Source organism: Amorphotheca resinae (assembly GCF_003019875.1).
Source record: "Amorphotheca resinae ATCC 22711 unplaced genomic scaffold M430scaffold_1, whole genome shotgun sequence".
NCBI classification, from domain to species: Eukaryota; Fungi; Ascomycota; class Leotiomycetes; order Helotiales; family Amorphothecaceae; genus Amorphotheca; species Amorphotheca resinae.
In genome coordinates, this window is record NW_020194471.1 from 1,536,766 (window position 1) to 1,553,322 (window position 16,557).

Below are 16,557 nucleotides of genomic sequence, written 5' to 3' on the forward strand. Positions count from 1 at the left end.
GTTTAGGTTTTCACTGTTTTATATCTGATCGTATTTATCATATCGTAGCATGCATCGCATCCCGAAGGCCGAAGGAGATGCGGTGGTAGTGGTGGTTTCTTATCCCCGCTGGAGGGGAGTGTAGATCGGGTTGCTGGGGAGGGAGAGAGTTGTCACGTTTTGGAGGGGTGAAGTTGGTTGGTGGGGGGAGAGGTGCGGTGAGGTAAGCCGAAGGGGGGGTTGGTCTTTTTCTTTTCTTCTTTTTTTTTTCTCTAAAAGAAAGAAAAAAAAAAAAAAAAATTCCTTTTCCCCTCCCTCTCTTCCTCTCTTATCTATTTTTCTTCTAGTTTCAATAATAAAATTCAAAGGCGATGGTATATTGCAATCTAGATCTCTGAGTATTACAAGAATGACACCGTGCCGACATTCCCGGATGCGCAACTGGGCACGCGACAATGCGCCATGCGCCAAGCGGTGACGGTGACGGTGACGGTGACTCGGTGAGAGCCGTCTACCTTAGGTGGACGGACGTGCCGACGCCGACTGGTCCGGTCCGTTTGCATTGCACGTGATATTGATATTCCCTCACTCACCGAGGCATACCTACCTAGAGAGAGGATGTGAAGCACTGGAGGAAGAAAAGGAATCACAGACAGTGACTTGCACAGGAAATCTTCTTCTTTTCTTTCTCTCTAATCAAACAAGCTCCCCCATCTCCTTCTACCCCCAATCCCCTCATCTCATCTCATCCGCATCTCATCTACACAACCTCGCTGTCTCATCAACCAGTACCTATCTACCTCCACCAAACAAAGGGAAAAGGGGCTGTACATAGCGTCACATGGGTATCTATCATCATACATACATACATACATATATACTCTCACATTTCCATTTCCATCTCGGGCGTCACGCGTACCCGCCCAAAAATCATAACACCTCGCTATGCTGGCTTGCTGGCTTGCTTTTACTTTTGCTTCTGCTTCTGCTTCTTTGCTCTCCAACGACGGGGAGGATATCCCTCAATCATCATCACTGCCCCCGTGCCCCATGCCGCCCCCGAAATAGGCCTGGTCGATGGCGAAGATCCAATCCACCTTCTCGCGCTCGCTGCGCGCCTTGAACAGCCACGTATTATCCGTGCCGTAGACCGCGAAGACGCTGCCCGCGTCGCTCTCTCCCCCGCGGACCCTCCCAGCGCCGTTCGACGCCCGACCCGCCCCCTCCCGCTGCAACAGTTTAGCGATCTGGGGCGAGTGGTCGATGCGCGAGTTGCGGAGGGACACGACGCAGATCTCTTCCCCGTCCGGCACGGAATGGATGTGCAGGTACGGACGTCGCAGTTCGACGAACCGACGTACCCACCGTGTAGAGTCGGCCGAGGGGGTGAAGAGGTAGCCGCCTTTGAGGATCGTCGCGTTCTTGGGGACGGAGGTGACGGTCGCCAGGAACATCGGTTGGCGTTGTGCTTCCTCCTCATCGTCAGAGGTCGGGGGGTGGTGGATAGGGGTTGGTTTTGGATGGCGTCTGGAGGGAGGGGCACCGTTGGTAGGCGGTTCGACGTTGGATGGTGTCAATATGCTGGTGATTGGGTCGTGGCAGAGCTTCCACAAGCCTACGTACTTCTCCAGTATCTTCTTCTCGTGCTCCGGAAGTGGGCGATCTTGTGATTCGCCATTCGCATCGCCATTGCTATCGCCGTGTTTATCACCATTCGCATGACCATTCGCAACAACCATGGAGCGTTTGGGGTAATCGATCTTGCGCAGAAGGGGCCGTGCTGCATCCAGTTCTGCAAACCGTACTCTCCGACGCTTCGCGGCGATGTAATCGCGGATGAGCGATACACCTCTGGGCGTCCAATTTGTCAATCCCTCTTCACCCTTGACATAATCGTTTTGCGTGTTCATCCGCCACAGATCACCTGCTCGTTTCACGGGCGTCGGTCGGACCGCTATCGTGAAGACCCCGCTCATGGAATGTACAATTCTCACGTTCTGAAATAGCGAGGCGAACATGCTTGTGGACCGTACGTAGGACCTCGAGATTATCTGAGAGCACACATTGATACAGAAGGTCATTGGCTCAGCAAGCTTCTCGGACGTCACATCCCAAAGGAGTGACATCTGAACTTTATGTTTATCAGAGGTGACTCGGTCAAGGAGCAATGAGCCATGCACGCTGGAATCCCATTGTCCCATTACAGTCACGTCGCTGGTGCCATTAGCATTTTGCTTGACCATCGGTTTAGAGACGAGTTTCAGGGGGATTTCGTCCGTAGCAGAGCTCAGACCAGGCGACTTCCCGACATGATCGACGAGTTGAATGCGTCCGACCCGCAAGTTCGAGATAGCTTGCCAGGGTAGGGCATCGCCGGAGCTGTGAGTCAAGTGGATCACGATCCGGCGTTGAAGACCCTGATGCAGTTGATATGTCCCCATATCAGTGTCGCTCGTCTGAATAACTTCTACCGGGAGGTAATCCCCAGTCTCAGCAAGCTCAAGTATTTGCATCCTTGCGAAGACATCGTGCTTCTCCTCCGTATAGAATTGAGATTCCGAGATGCGCGCATTTTTCCGCTTCTGCTGAGGTTTGGGAACATTATCTCGCATGTCATCCCAGCTAACGAGTTTATCAAGATGCATTGAAGAAACCTTTGCGTAGATAGCGATGCGTAATGACACGTCCGTGGGACCAAACATCGGCACGCTCATGCTGTGAACGCTCTCGAATCTGATCGCGCTCTCGTCGAAGTCTTTAATCATCTGTGTTGTTGTGACGCCACATTCTCCAGATATGCCAGGTATGAATAACTGAGCATGAACTTCTGTACCCTCACGCTCTGCGAAACCTACCATATCATGCATGACGACGTTAAACTTCAGAGTACTTGACGGTGCTCGTGCTGATGACGGCTCCAGTGAAAGCTTAATGATACCAATGGCGTGCGAAGTGTACGGTGAGAGAACGTCTAGACTGAAGTCTTGAACCCGGCTCTCGAAGACCGTTGCGAGTGGTACATCAACATCGCCAATATGGGTATACTCCGGCATGCAAGTCTCCGTGAAAGGGTTGTCCAGCTGGAAATGCTGGAGGTACTGTGGTCGATCCAAGTACTGGTACATCTGCCTCATGCGCCTGACACGATCTTGTAGCTTTTCCAAGCTCCAAAGGTGCACGACACTATTCCTATAGTCCATGACCCGGACACCTACACAAGGTTTTGCGGTGCTCTCGAGGAATTGATCGTCCCCTTCTCCTGAGATACCATTGAGGACCATATCGTAGGACGAACACATGTCATGTCCAACATCGACAATAGTAAACTGAAAGACGACACTTTCATCCATCTCTTGGCTCATGACTTGTGCTTCTTTGAGATTGGCCGCAGATTGGAGGACGGCTTCCGCCATACGAACATACCTCCGTCCTCGCCAATGATCCACGACCTTCTTTGCAATAGCCACCTCTGCCTCGGACAACGGCGTCCGACCTTTAGGTTTCGGCTTCGAGGATGCCATCTGTTCAATTTTTTCTTCAAACTCCTTCCGTTGGGCTTCCAGCTGCTTCAGCATCTCTTCCTTAACTTCTCGGAGATTCTCCTCCATCCGAGCTTTCTCCTTCTTGATCTCTTCAACTTCCACATTCGCAGCTTCAGCTGTTTTCAATTGATCCCGATATTCTTCTTTCTGCTTGTCCAATTGGGTTTGCATTTCCTCCCTTACTTCCCTCATCTTATCCTCCACCTCGCCCTGCTTAGGTGTTGATGGCATCGTTAAAGCGGTATCCAACGAGAAATTATCCAGAGTACCATTCGACATGTATTTTTCCCTAACAGGGTAGGAAGTCACCGAATCCATGTCATCATCCATCTCTCGGCCAGCGCGCTCAGCTCTCGCTCTCTGCACATCCTCGAATAGGATGTTTAGCTCTTCATCGGTAAGACCAGCGATTTTCTGATCTGGACCAAGAATCGCACTAGCAGCCTCACGTCGAGCAAAGGACCAGTCGGAATCACGACCTCCTCGTTGAGAGGGCATTGGGGAGTCAGGCCGACTGCTTTCCCAGTCAGCTTCCGATGTTGCTTTGCTGATCGACCTTTCATGTCTAGGTATAGGACTTGGGGATGGGGAAATCTTTTCACAGTGCTCCTGCATCTGGCTCGCGGTCATGGAATGCCGTAATAGACTTTGCTGTGCTCGTTCTTCTCTAGCCTCCATAGGATGATTGAACCGGAAGATGTGGAAGTCTCCAAGAATAACACGATATCCACTCCGTAGACGCGTTTCTTCTGTGATTCGTTTTCCATTTACCATGACAGCTGCTCCCTCCTTCGGTACCAACGTCACTTTATTGTCAACATTCTCGAAGGTACAGTGTTCTTGTAAAATACGGCTGCCGTTGAGCCTGATCTCAGAGGGATTAGCTGCCTTGGATTCGACATTACCGACGGTAGTGGTCCCGGGTTTCAGGTTGTATACCAGGCACTCTGCCAGTAAAGGATCATCTGACAGATTGACAAGATGTGGCATCTTCTTCGGCGTATGCAGCCCCACAAACCCCTTCTCGATGCTAATGCCCAACTCCTCTAATGCCGCCTCTCGTTCTTTGTGAATTTCCTCGGTCTTCTGTAACTTCTCCTCCCAGGTCTGATTCAGATCGGAATACAGCTTCTCACTCTGACTGAGTTGTTCCGCAATCTCTGCCTTTGAAACCTTTTTGACTGTTCCATCCTGTTGCACAATGCTAATGATTTGTTTGTCCAACGGCGTTCCCTCGGCATAGACTTCTTCCGTCGCCCCACCGCCTCCGCTGAGCCTACTTCGAAGTGTAGCCAACTCTTCTTTCAATTCACGGATCATTCGAGCATTGGCGTCCTCGTTCACCACAGCGTGGTTCTTAATTCTCTTTGCGCTGTCTGCATAACGAAGGGTACTGAGAGTCTCATCGAAATTGATATCCGCTGGGGAGATGGCCGCTATCATGGCTGTCATACTATTACCCCCCAAGGAGTCTTTCAGCAGCCATGTCAAGACACTGTCTCGATATGGTACTTGAGTTGGTTTTCCGCCTTTCTTTTTCTTGGATTCTGACAAGTCCGCCAGTGCAGCAATGACTCGACCAAGTGTTGATAGCGATCGATTAATCTCGGCACCTTCTTTTAGACGAGCTCCTGTGGCACCGGTCGAAGTTGCTCGTTCAGAACCAGCCAGATCCACCAAACTAATCTTTGCAACTTTTTCCATGGCCATATTGGTCTCAGTGTCCAGTCGTTTCTGGGTCAGGGTAAGGGTGAAGACGGCATGACTTCTACTACTTGTCTCGTTCATATTCGTCGCCGCGACCGTTCTGGCCTTGTTTCCCTCGTCCATCAGGTGGTCAATCTCGTTGAAGCTGCTAACCACCAACTTGGCCAGATCCTCCACGTATGGACCTGTAGAAGGGTGCTCTCTGACCTTAAGATTCCCTTTCGTGCTTGGATTCAGCAAATCTCTCACCCTCTCATTATAGATCTCCAAATATGACACCTCAACAGTAAACCTGACGTTCTTGTCCTCCTGCATCGTTCCGATCCGTTCAAACATATCTTGACAAATTTTTGGAATAACACCCTGGTCCTTCCCATATCCCATCATCGAATATGACTTTCCAGAACCAGTCTGTCCGTACGCAAAAATGCAATTGTTGTATCCTTGAAAAGCATTATCCAAGAGAGGTTTCCCAAGATCATTATGTAGGTCATCTTGTCCGGCATAATGAGGGTCGGCACGATTGAACGACCAGTATGATTTATCGAAAGCAAAGACCTTCAACCCGGTGTCCTTGTTCGCTTTTCCACCTCGACTTCGCTCTTCGGCATCGGGTGGTGAAGTAAGAAGAGTTTGTTGATCTTTCATTTGCACGATACATTTTGCCCCGCGATCAATTTCTAGGAGAGCGTTAGAGCGTGCGGCAAGTGATAGAACATGGATTGCGATTAAAGACGGCTCGGGACGTACCTCTGCTATTGAAGGGCCGTACTCTCACCACCACCTTAATATTTCCTCCCCCTCCCGGCGCCATCTTTGCGGTTATTGATGTCGCCCGACCCCTTTCAAGTGCCTTTGCTAATTATGCAGCTTTGGGTCCCGGGCGTCCCGATGTATTTACCAAGCGTTTGTGATCCGGTATTCGACTCAAGTACTGTCTAGAATTTGGAGATAGAGGAGGAAGCATCGAGAATAATCCACAGATATGCCAAGCGTGGTCAGGTTGTCATGGCTCCTGTCTTCGTCGATTCGGGGGGTTGTGTATTTGAGAACCCAAGAAGCCACGCCTCACTCCCTCGTGGTATACAATAGCCAGCTAACACGTCCAAGAATATATAGAGGTAGATTGACGTGTTCGGAGATAGGATATCAAAGCTGTGGACGTTAGAGTTCGGCCGTTAGGGGGTGTTGACAGGCGCGTCTTCGCGTCTAGGATGCCGCACGGCGAGATGAGGAACAAATGTGAACTCGTCGACCCCTGTACGAATTATAAAGTACTGGTGCGACATGTGCAATGATGAAGCTGTGCGGGCGGATCACTTGACGGTGTGGATATAGAATAAATAACCGTCACGTGGTACTAGGTCACGAGGTATACCTAGGTACATACTCAGGTACCTTAGATACTAGTCGAATCAAAAGGCTCCCCGGTCACTTGGTTTCATATTGCTTATCATTACCTAGCGTATTTATATGAGTCAGGTCTTTGACCCCTTAATATTGATCCTAGTCTCCCCCAGGTCCTGACAGATGATGATGAGAACTACAAGTACCAAAGATATTAGAACTGCGTATTTCCTACAAATAATATGACTATAGGTCTCTCATATTGTGTGTCAATCTTTGTTAAACGTGCCGCGGTAATGGAAATGTTGGAAATATGGAACAATGAGACACGTTCCTCTCACTCTAATATACTTGTAGTCGACATATTCCTTCTCTTAGGAGAGTGTATATAAGGCCTATTACAAAGACAATGGAACCCCCCAACAGCAACCATGGATATGTAGCCTCCAAGAAACCTGACAGAGTCTCATGCATAGAAGCTGTATTAATGCTTCACTGATTGAAAATCAGATCAATGACCCCAAGAGAACGCTGAAGCAGGAAGAAGTAAGTTCTCGTCATGAATGCCAGCTTCAAATATTTGCAGACCCAACTCTCACGGCGGCAATTGCAGCCGATATCTCATGATAGCGACCGTAGACGGCACCAGCTTCTCAGTCCCATATTTAGTATAACAGTATACCTTGAGCGCCGTAGTCATCTTCAAGAGAGAGCCAGCAAACATCGTCCTGGCTTCCCAAAATGGGTATCACGTGGCACCCAATCAACCGAGAATTAAAGACATGGAAACGCCGTTCGCATTGCCCACTCCGCCGAACTGTTCTTGGAACAAAGTCATCTGCACCTGTAACTAGAAACAGTAGCAAGAGGCCACCGCTAGGTAGGCCACAGTCGGGGCGGATATCATGCAATGTAATAACCCTCTCACAATCGAATTAGATTAACCCCGCAGACGGATGCAGTTGTCCGTGTCGAGTCTTCCGACTCTCTCTCTGTGTGTGGAATAATTCAAAGCGCATAAGACAACAAACATAAGATCTGTCGAGACAAAAGATAGAAGCAGAAAAACATGGACTCGATACAAGAGCCAAGTCGACCCTATACTTCAGGGGAGACTCGATCTCTTCAAGGCTCTGGCTACTATTCGAGCTTGAGAGGTTGATCGCAAGTTGCTACTGCAAGGAAAGAGCAGGGCCTCGTCAGCGCACTTGATGCAAGGAGGCGCGGAAGAGAATGCGAGATGAGGTTGGACCTGTATTGCAATCCTCGTCCCGGACGCAGTACCTGGTCCCACCACGCCAGAGCCTTGCTTTGCTCAGGAAGAGTGTGCTATGAGGGCGAACGAAGAGACTTCACCCAGCAACTAACAGTTGGATGTACCCAGGCAGAGGGAGAATGAGAAATATAGGGAGGGGCGTGTGTCACGAGAAGCAGAGAGGAAGGGCCCGCGTCCTCTGGAAACAAATATAAAAATTAGTAGGAATAGGCAAATAGATATAAAGATAAATAAATATAGATTTGCCTTGCCTTGCCTTGCCTTACTTTGCCTTGCCTTACTCCAATCTGGACCGCCCCTCAATCCTCCCCCAGTCGCGGCCGCTCCAGACAAAGCGACGGTGCCGCTGTCAACGGGGGCGGGTTCATCCATAGTGGCGCGGTGGGCGGGTTCCAAAAAAGAAGACAAGAATAGTAAAAAGCTGATGGCAATAATAGCCGTAGTCCGCACTTAAACACAGTAGTGCTGCGGAGCGGGTTTGGGGTCGTTTGGGGTCCTTGGGGGGGTCTTTGGCCGCTTTGATCGCTTGTTCGCGGCGGGAGACTCGTTAGCACGCTTAGCTTGGCCACAAACAAAAGAACTGCAACCGAAACTTTTTGACCCTCTCTCCCCTAAGATCCTCCATCCTCAAAATTATTCTCGTCCAACACGCAAATTAAAGAGAACTGTCGTGTCTACCGCAGTTCTTGCCTCTCTCTACCAGAACCCGCCTCTTCTAAACCCAAAAGTACGTGCAATTCGTGCCTTCACCGCCCTCAGTCTTGACCCCACCATGAAACTCCCCTTCCAAGACCTCAATCTCCCTCTACGGCCTTCACGCTGCCAGTCAACTTTCGCGCATTCCCACTAACAGGTCCTCTCTTCTTTGCAGAAAACACTCCTTCAAAAACCCAAACTATGGATTCCTATGGCGGTGGACAGCCCCGTGGCTGCTACAACTGTGAGTTTTGCGCCCGATCCTCTCTTGACTCCCCACACCGTCCATCCCACGTCTTGCACGTCTCCGTCCTCTTCTATCCTGCGACCGCACTCGCGCTGGCATAGATCGCGCTGCCAGGTCATTGAGATTCGTCCAAGTCACTCTACTTGCTACAATTCAATCCGGCCAATTGACGGGCGTGGTCCATCAGCGCGGCCATCAGCACTGCCTGGGTCTGCCCGAATGGGCGCAGATCGATCGCCAAGACCGTATATGCGACACCACTGCAGCACACTTGTACACCATGATACATGATACCAGAAACTCAACTGACTTTGAATAGGCGGCGATGCTTCTCACCAGGTACGGCTTGTGAAATACCGACCGTTTACCCTTGGTTTTCTTTCCATTGCTAACGTTGAATCTTAGGCACGCGACTGCCCAACCCGTGGCCCAGCTAAGTGGTAAGGCTCCCCTGCGCAGTTCAGATGCTCATAAACTAATGTTGTTTTGATAGCTACAACTGTGGTGGTGAGTGACCACAACGGCCTTTGCCATGAACTTGAGACTGATGAGCATGCGATTTTAGGTGAAGGACACATGAGTATGTTCACTGACACGCATTGAACTCTGAGAACGAGACCATGCTGACAATATGCTAGGCCGTGAATGCCCCGAGGGACCAAAGGACAAGACCTGCTACAAATGCCTTCAGCCAGGACATATCGCAAGTCCGTTTCTCCTGATTCCTTGCGCATCAACACATCTTCTAACAAAACATAGGAGACTGCACCAACGCCCCAGTTGAGGGTGCTGGTCGAGGTGGATTCTCATCCGGTGCTGGATCCCAGGAGTGCTACAAGGTATGCAGCAACAGCAACAGGGACCAGGACTTCGTTAACACTTCTCTAGTGCTCAAAGATTGGCCACATTGCGCGCAACTGCCCAGAGGCTGGAGGATACAATGGAGGCTTCGGCGGTAACCAGGGTGGCTACGGCGGTGGATTCGGTGGACGCCAAGGACAGACCTGCTACTCCTGTGGTGGCTACGGTCACCGCGCAGTTGACTGCACCCAAGGCCAGAAGTGCTACTCATGCGGAGAGATCGGTCACCGTGCGGCTGATTGCACCCAAGGCCAGAAATGTTACTCATGCGGTAACAGCGGACACGTCTCGAAGAACTGCCCCGAAAAGGCGAACTGAGTATGAATTCAAAACGCAGCGGCTAGTATTTGCAGGTTGAATGGATCAGAGCATCAGCAATGGCAGGGAGCTATAGTACGTTAGTCATTATGCATAATGTCCAAACCCTAGGAAGCAAAAGGGAAAATGGAGGGAAAAGGGATGGAGGGAAGGGTGTTTTGTCTTGTTTTCCCCTCCTCCTCTGGGAGCACAATTATACAAGGTTGCCTTTTTTCTCGCATGGGTTTCTCGTTTTTGTCGAAAATCCAAAAATCAACTGCGTCTGATACGAAACAATCCTCTCCATTATCAAAGCCGGGGTATCTTTCCTCTGCGTCCTCATCCGTGAAATTTCCATTTCTTACGCATGCATGCAGTCTGCTTAGCTAGAGCGGCTGGAGATGTTGAGCTTTCGAACTAAGATATTCACAAGCTCCTACAGCTCTCCCCACGATTCCTAATACTCCACTCTGCTCTAATCAAGTACGACTCCTCACTTTCTTCCACCTCCCACTCCCCTTCTCCCTTTTCAATCCCCAGAGATCGTCTCTATACATATATCAATCAGCAGCCTCGTCCAGCTATCGGAATGCGGTTTGTCATCTAATCAAAAACAAGTAAATCCAAGACGAGTGAGTACATGTCACGAAATGATATCGAGGTTCTGGTGAAGATGATTCATGGTTATTCTAAGATAGGTACATACATAACAAAGCCGCCCCATTTCCCAACCAACAAAGGAACAATCTAAGGTAGTCGTGCTCTATGCAACGAACGACTCTGAAAACAGGGTATCATTTTTTGAAGGAACGTCTTGCCATCCACACCGGTCTTGAACGAGTGAAGGACGCCGGTAGGTCGGTAGGTGTTAGTATTATGAACACAACAAATGTATCACACGAACCAAACTGATGCGGTGCGCCTAGGTAAGGAAACCGGATGGCCGTTGCAGCATCAACATCTCACTCATCCTTCATACATCATATCCACACAAGGAAGAAAAAGATCATGATGATGTCCATAGACCTGATCAGCAAGTTTGCGACCTGGCATGGTTTCCCACCAATCCTTCGAACGCTACCGGGTTGAGCGTGATGCCTGCCTCGATAGCGTTCTCCGTCTCGAAGCTCAGCTTCCGTTCCTTGCCCTTCTGAAGATCCTTGATCTCGTCCTCAATGTCTGCCAGCAGTGCGTACACCCCCGGGTCCGCATAGATGCGGATCGACTCGACGTCGCCGCGCGCAACCGGCACCGGCGACTGCGGGCTGACCTCCTCGGGTGGTGTCGGGAGCCGTGTCGGGCTCTGGCTCTTGGTCGGGCTGTGCGGCGGCGTATCCTGGCCGCGCATCCCCATCTGGATGCTCTGCATCGCCGCGCTCATCTTCTCCTGCGCTGCCGGTGCCTGCACGATCAGCGCCGCTGCCACATGTTCCAGCAGCTTCTGGCGCACTCGGATCCGTCGATTCTCCGCCTGCTCTAGCTTAGACACCCAGCTATCGATTGAGGCGTCGAGCTCAGCTAGTGCTTCTTCTTGCTTTAGGATGGATTCATTCGAGAAGCGGGCGGTGCGCGGCGAGCGCAGTGATGAGCAGATCCGCTGGTGCAGGTTGCGGCGTCCGGACCGAAGATTTCGGTGGGTTTTACGTAGGTATTCGCAGCGCTCGTCGAGACTGCGGAGTTCCTTTGAGTACGTTAGGATGTTGGTGTAGAAAGGGATGGGAGAAAGGTTGATGAGACGAAGTGAGAACTTACGCGAGACAGTGCGTCGACGTCTTTGGAGTTGAGAACCTCGAACTGGGACGCTTGCCCAACGGCCTGCCTTCTAAGCAAATCAATTTCAATTGCTGGCAGTAAGCTCATCACATCTGAGGGCTTAGTTCCCTGTGGAAGGGCCTCACAAGCTTCTCGTTCTTCTGTTCTCAGGGGACTTGATATTAATCGCTTCTTTGGTCGCCCTCGATCCATGATACTTCCACCTTCGGATTCCCCTCGTCGGTGACAAGGGTGCTGTTCGGTGCGGGAACTGGTTTCCGAATTGCAGCGAGTATGGGTCACGGGTGAAGCACTCCATGGTTGGGGGGAGCTGCGGTTTACCGGTGCGGAGAAGGGTGTGGGCTGTGGTACAGATGAAAGAGGAGTACTTGTTATGGGCGCACTTGTTAAAGATGTTTGAGGTGTGGAGACAGGCGCAGTCGACGGGGACCCTTTCAGCTCCAATAGCAACCTCGCACTTTTGGGTGGGACATCCGGGCCTGGAGTCTCGTCATCCAACTCAATCTCGTTCCTTGATCCTTGTTGGGCAAGTCGGGGCTTTGGGGCCGACGACGAGGGAATGATGAGCGGCATAAGAGACCTTGGTGATCCTGGCCGTCTCGTTGGTGCTGGTACTGAGCCAAGTGGCCTTGATCTGGTATTGTCGCCCGTCTGGATCTTGGTATTTGATAAAGTATTGGATAGAGGTATCTTCTCAGAATGCTCTTCCAATGAAGGCCCAGTTATGCATCTCACCATGTTCTCTCCAAAAGGATTTTGCCGCCAGCTATTACCTGGGGCACTGATTGATCTTTCATGTACCGGTGGCCGGCCAGGTATTGTTGCTGTTTCATTTTTGATCAGCGTCACATGTACGAACAGGATTGAACCCAGACTCACGAGAATCCATGGCTATTTCTTGCACCGTTGTCATAGGCCCCAATTCGGGTACGCTTATTTTGCGTCGTCCAGTTCGAATGGTGGGCTGGTCCTTGGATTTTAACCGGAGCCCAGCGACGCGCATGGATCGGTCCTTCTCGCTGCTTCCGCCTTGCCCTAACGATAAGGTGCTCTCTGAGTCCGGGCTCTTGCGTCCTGCCATTATTGAAAGCTTCTCTTTTGAGAATGTCAAATATTTGCGGGTCTCGCTGGGTTGATGCATCCTCCAGACGAACTTCTCCCTCTCTTCTGTTGCTGGGGTCTCTGGAGGTGGAGTCTTTGGTTTCTAGATCTGGTGAGTAATAGCTTCTTGAGGATGAGAAACAACATACAGATTCATATGGGGGATGGGGGGAGAGTTCTCTCGCTATATAATTATTGAGTCCCAACCCCGTTGAAGAGTCGAACAAGCAGTTGGCGATATGGGCCATATTATACTGCCGTCAAGGATACCTGCTCTCTCAAGGCGGCGAAAGAAAGAAGGTACAAAAGTATTATGGGATCGAAAGCAAGGATGAAAAATTAAAGGGGTACCAAAGGCAGGTAGGTATATATGATTCCTGTATAGGGACTCAATGCAGTTGACCCAACGAGCCGGCAGGAGGATATACTTATGTGCACCAAGCGGTTGGACCCGCCCTTGGCTTGTGGGTGGTAGAAGAAGAATTTAGTATCGTGGAGGAGCATCTAGCATCGCGAGTAGCATTATACATCATAATAGAAAACCACTAGGTCACATATATGTTCTGCAGCCAGGATGACTGGGGGCACCCGGCTCCAACGATGGTGCCGGGTGGAGGGCGAACCCACGAGAGGAAACAGGAGCGTTGCGGTGTTGAGACGCCGAAGAAGAGGGGGCTGGATGAAAATAGATGCACGGGGCGCGTTTGATGTGCCGTCTACACATTAGTCGTGTATTTGGATTGCAACGGCACGTAGTAGCATCTAGCCAGGAGTTCTGGTGTTCTGGCATTGCACCTGAAGGCTGGGACGAAACCGCTTGGGGCCCTGGCCCGCCTGCACAAGCACGGCGCTGCAGCTACCAGACAGGGCTCGAGTGCCGTGCACCCTGAGAGAATGGTACTGCGGTATGGCAGGCTTGAGAGTTGAATACCTCGCGATGTACCCTGATCCTCCTGCGGGAGTGTGTGTATGGGTTGGATGCATGTTCCGGGGATCGCGTAGGAGAGAGGCCGGGGCAATTGCGGGCGGGACACGATGCTACGAAGAACAGTTGACGATGGGTTCGGAGAGGGGATCAGTAGACTTCTACTGTGTCTGTCCAAGAATCTAGGGTGATCAACTCTGGTAAAGAGGGAAAGCAAGTTGCACCGTCACAGTCGGAATTGAAGCGGAGTTCCTTCTGGCACGGACGCTACCTTTTTGACTTCATAGCGAGACTCGAGGCCAAAGATTCGAAGGTAGAACATTCCCTACATACTTTGTTAGTGCTCAGTATATTCACCTCTTCTACTTTATTTGTATCAGGGCTTCAACTCCCTGGATCTGATCTCAGTATTGCTGAATGATCTTCGCTTCTAAGTGTTCCTTTTCCGGGTCTCCGGTGCCTTCTGCTCTATATGTCAACCATACACGCTTGCCAGAAGATTTTCGAATTACGAAGGACATGGTCAAACACGTATCTATACCTAGATAAAAGCTTAAAGCTTGCCACAGTTCAAAAGCTCCGACATTTCGGAATTCTGGTCTTCTTTGATTTGATATCAGCCATGTACCTTACATACAGTATCTACGGGGACCAATACTGTTCCCCTCACCACCCCCGGAAACGAAAGGATCTCCGAAACATTCAATGTAACCCTAGAGTCCTACTATGGTAACCCTACATTGAATACCCTGAGACTACTATTATACCTTAACAGTACTTTTGGAACTTAGAAAACATCCTTTTGATGCTGGTGGAAGCGTAGTAAGGTACCTCACCGCAACCACGCTCTTCTATTCGTATAGAAGAAGCCGTCCAGGGTACACACCCTGAATTGTCAACAAGCACTGGTAGCCTGGCAGGTTGGCAGGTCGCCTGTGCGTCAAATATCCTGGGGTGCGAGCCGACGATCCCTGTGCTCAAACCACGACGGTCTCAAAGAAAGCTTGAACAAAGAACTGTACTTCTCCTCCCTCCCTCCGTACTCCTCAGAACGCTCGCATCAGAATCTCAGCGGATGGTTCTTGGATGACCCGGGAGCTCTAGCTGACAGCGCTCCTGATACTCGAAAGGGTGCGTTCGTCCGGCATCTCCTGTCACGACGTTTGTCGGGAGCTATGCCGGTTGGGCCCATGGAACGGCTCGACTCAGCCTCTCTGGTGGAGCATGGAAACGATGGCTAAACATGGCAGCTGTTTCTGCTGTACTTGTTCTGGATCACTATTTGCGCCACCACGGCCAGCAAGAAACAAACCTGGAAGCTGAGAGATTCTCTGCGGCCACGCGTGAGAGGGACCGAGAGTCATCGACTAGGTGCTTAGTGAGGTTATTCGCTGCTCTACTCTCGTGTGAAGAGCCCAGATGGTTGGCAATAGGGATATCACACGAACCAGCATCGAGTTTCTACTGTGAGTTCTGAGCTTTGGTGTCTGATCGCGCATTCGCCGGTCACTGTCCTGGATCCGGAAGCTCTCGAGACTACTCCGTATATTACTAAGGCGTTGCTTGCTTATAGTACTAGAGTTTGGTTTCATCGACGCCTAGTACGCTTATTATAGCCATGGATATTCTTAATATTGCCAAGCATTTGACGATAGTCACTGTTGTGATGCTGTAACCACACGGACACTTTAAGGTGCTACTACCGTTATCCTCTCAAGTTTGGAATCTGGACCGATCGATTGAACCAGAGACAACTTGTGAAAAGCTATGCGGAACCGCAGGACTTATCAATCACATCATGAGGGTCATAGAGCACATCTCTGGATTGAAACAACGCAACTGCTATCCGCACATTCATTTTTTCAGATCATTCAATCATATAGAGATCGAAATCCAAAACGCAAAGCCCTGCAACAAAAGCCGGAGACGGGTCCCCCCTCCTGTACGGTGATCTTCGAATCTACTGTATCTACTGTATGGTGGAAGAATCTATAATCTATCTGATACTCGGAGTATTAAGCCCCTCCTTATGCCAAGCATCTTATCTCCACCAAGCTTTTCTTCCTGGTCCCTCATCTCCAATCTTTTCCACCTTATCCCTCTCTCTTTTTGCTTCCAAGAAATCGCTATGCACAGCGAAAACGTGGATATCAATCAAGAATCCAGACGTACCGACTCGAATCTCCGCATATCGCCCGAATAACTCCTAGCTCACTTGCGGACCCTTGTTTCTAGATGCTTTCATATACCTGGGTCGCTCACAAATGTCCCGGGACGGGCCCTGTCGGGTTGTGGGTTCGTTAGCCAGGAACTTGTCTTATCATATCTGATGTCCCACTCGAATCCGCAACTTCAGATCCCTACTGTAAAATATTGTACACTCGCCACAAAAGCCCATCCACTGCCTGAAAATATACCACAATAGACACAGGTAGTTTCTACTTCTTCTCTTCTTTTCATTAGCCAAATTCGGGTTCAATTCGGAGTATTTACTTGACAGGAGCTCAGACCCCTCATCACTCCCCTACCAACCCCAGTTATAACCCCACCAGACCCTAGCAAATCAGACAGTGTCCCTGCGAGATCCCTACCAAGTACCCATAACATGTGAGTCCCTCTATAATCAGCAATCTATTCGAAGTCCCCTTATCTTTTTCTTCAGAGAGCACTATCCTATCTCTAGATCCCCGATACATCTCAAGCTTTTTTAAAGCGACAGCGAACAATTCAAGCTTCAGACATTTTGCACCCTCGAATCCGGATTAATAACTTAGCGGGGGCCAGGGCAAGGGTCGCTGTTTGAGAT

At 50.3% G+C, this 16,557-nt stretch overlaps 3 protein-coding genes across 3 annotated transcripts; 1 reads left to right on the forward strand and 2 right to left on the reverse strand.

The window, feature by feature from the left end:
* Nucleotides 1–1,001: 1,001 nt before the first annotated feature.
* On the reverse strand, nt 1,002–6,042 carry M430DRAFT_14859 (hypothetical protein; the record flags this gene model as incomplete). Its single annotated transcript, XM_024863132.1, has 2 exons — nt 1,002–5,908; nt 5,979–6,042. 2 exons carry the CDS (start codon nt 6,040–6,042, stop codon nt 1,002–1,004), a joined length of 4,971 nt encoding a protein of 1,656 aa, XP_024725117.1.
* Nucleotides 6,043–8,748: 2,706 nt separating this feature from the next.
* Nucleotides 8,749–10,013, forward strand: M430DRAFT_24029 (hypothetical protein; the record flags this gene model as incomplete). The annotated part of the gene is made up of 7 exons (XM_024865002.1): nt 8,749–8,791; nt 8,896–9,067; nt 9,114–9,133; nt 9,288–9,301; nt 9,433–9,501; nt 9,554–9,633; nt 9,683–10,013. 7 exons carry the CDS (start codon nt 8,749–8,751, stop codon nt 10,011–10,013), a joined length of 729 nt encoding a protein of 242 aa, XP_024725118.1.
* Nucleotides 10,014–10,616: 603 nt separating this feature from the next.
* Nucleotides 10,617–13,211, reverse strand: M430DRAFT_38353 (hypothetical protein). Its single transcript, XM_024867236.1, has 4 exons — nt 12,976–13,211; nt 12,605–12,929; nt 11,705–12,549; nt 10,617–11,633 (listed from the first exon to the last, which is right to left on the reverse strand). The coding sequence occupies exons 1-4, from the start codon at nt 13,072–13,074 to the stop codon at nt 10,983–10,985; spliced, it is 1,920 nt and encodes a 639-aa protein (XP_024725119.1). The 5' UTR covers nt 13,075–13,211; the 3' UTR covers nt 10,617–10,982.
* Nucleotides 13,212–16,557: the final 3,346 nt, after the last annotated feature.

Bases quoted from the DNA above. Each gene is read 5' to 3' on its own strand.
- M430DRAFT_38353 (XM_024867236.1), bottom strand. From the start codon at position 13,074: ATGGCCCATATCGCCAACTGCTTGTTCGACTCTTCAACGGGGTTGGGA. The intron at 12,550-12,604 runs GTGAGTCTGGGT...AAAATGAAACAG, and splicing joins AGAAATAGCCATGGATTCTC to CAACAATACCTGGCCGGCCA. The intron at 11,634-11,704 runs GTAAGTTCTCAC...ACGTACTCAAAG, and splicing joins ACGTCGACGCACTGTCTCGC to GAACTCCGCAGTCTCGACGA.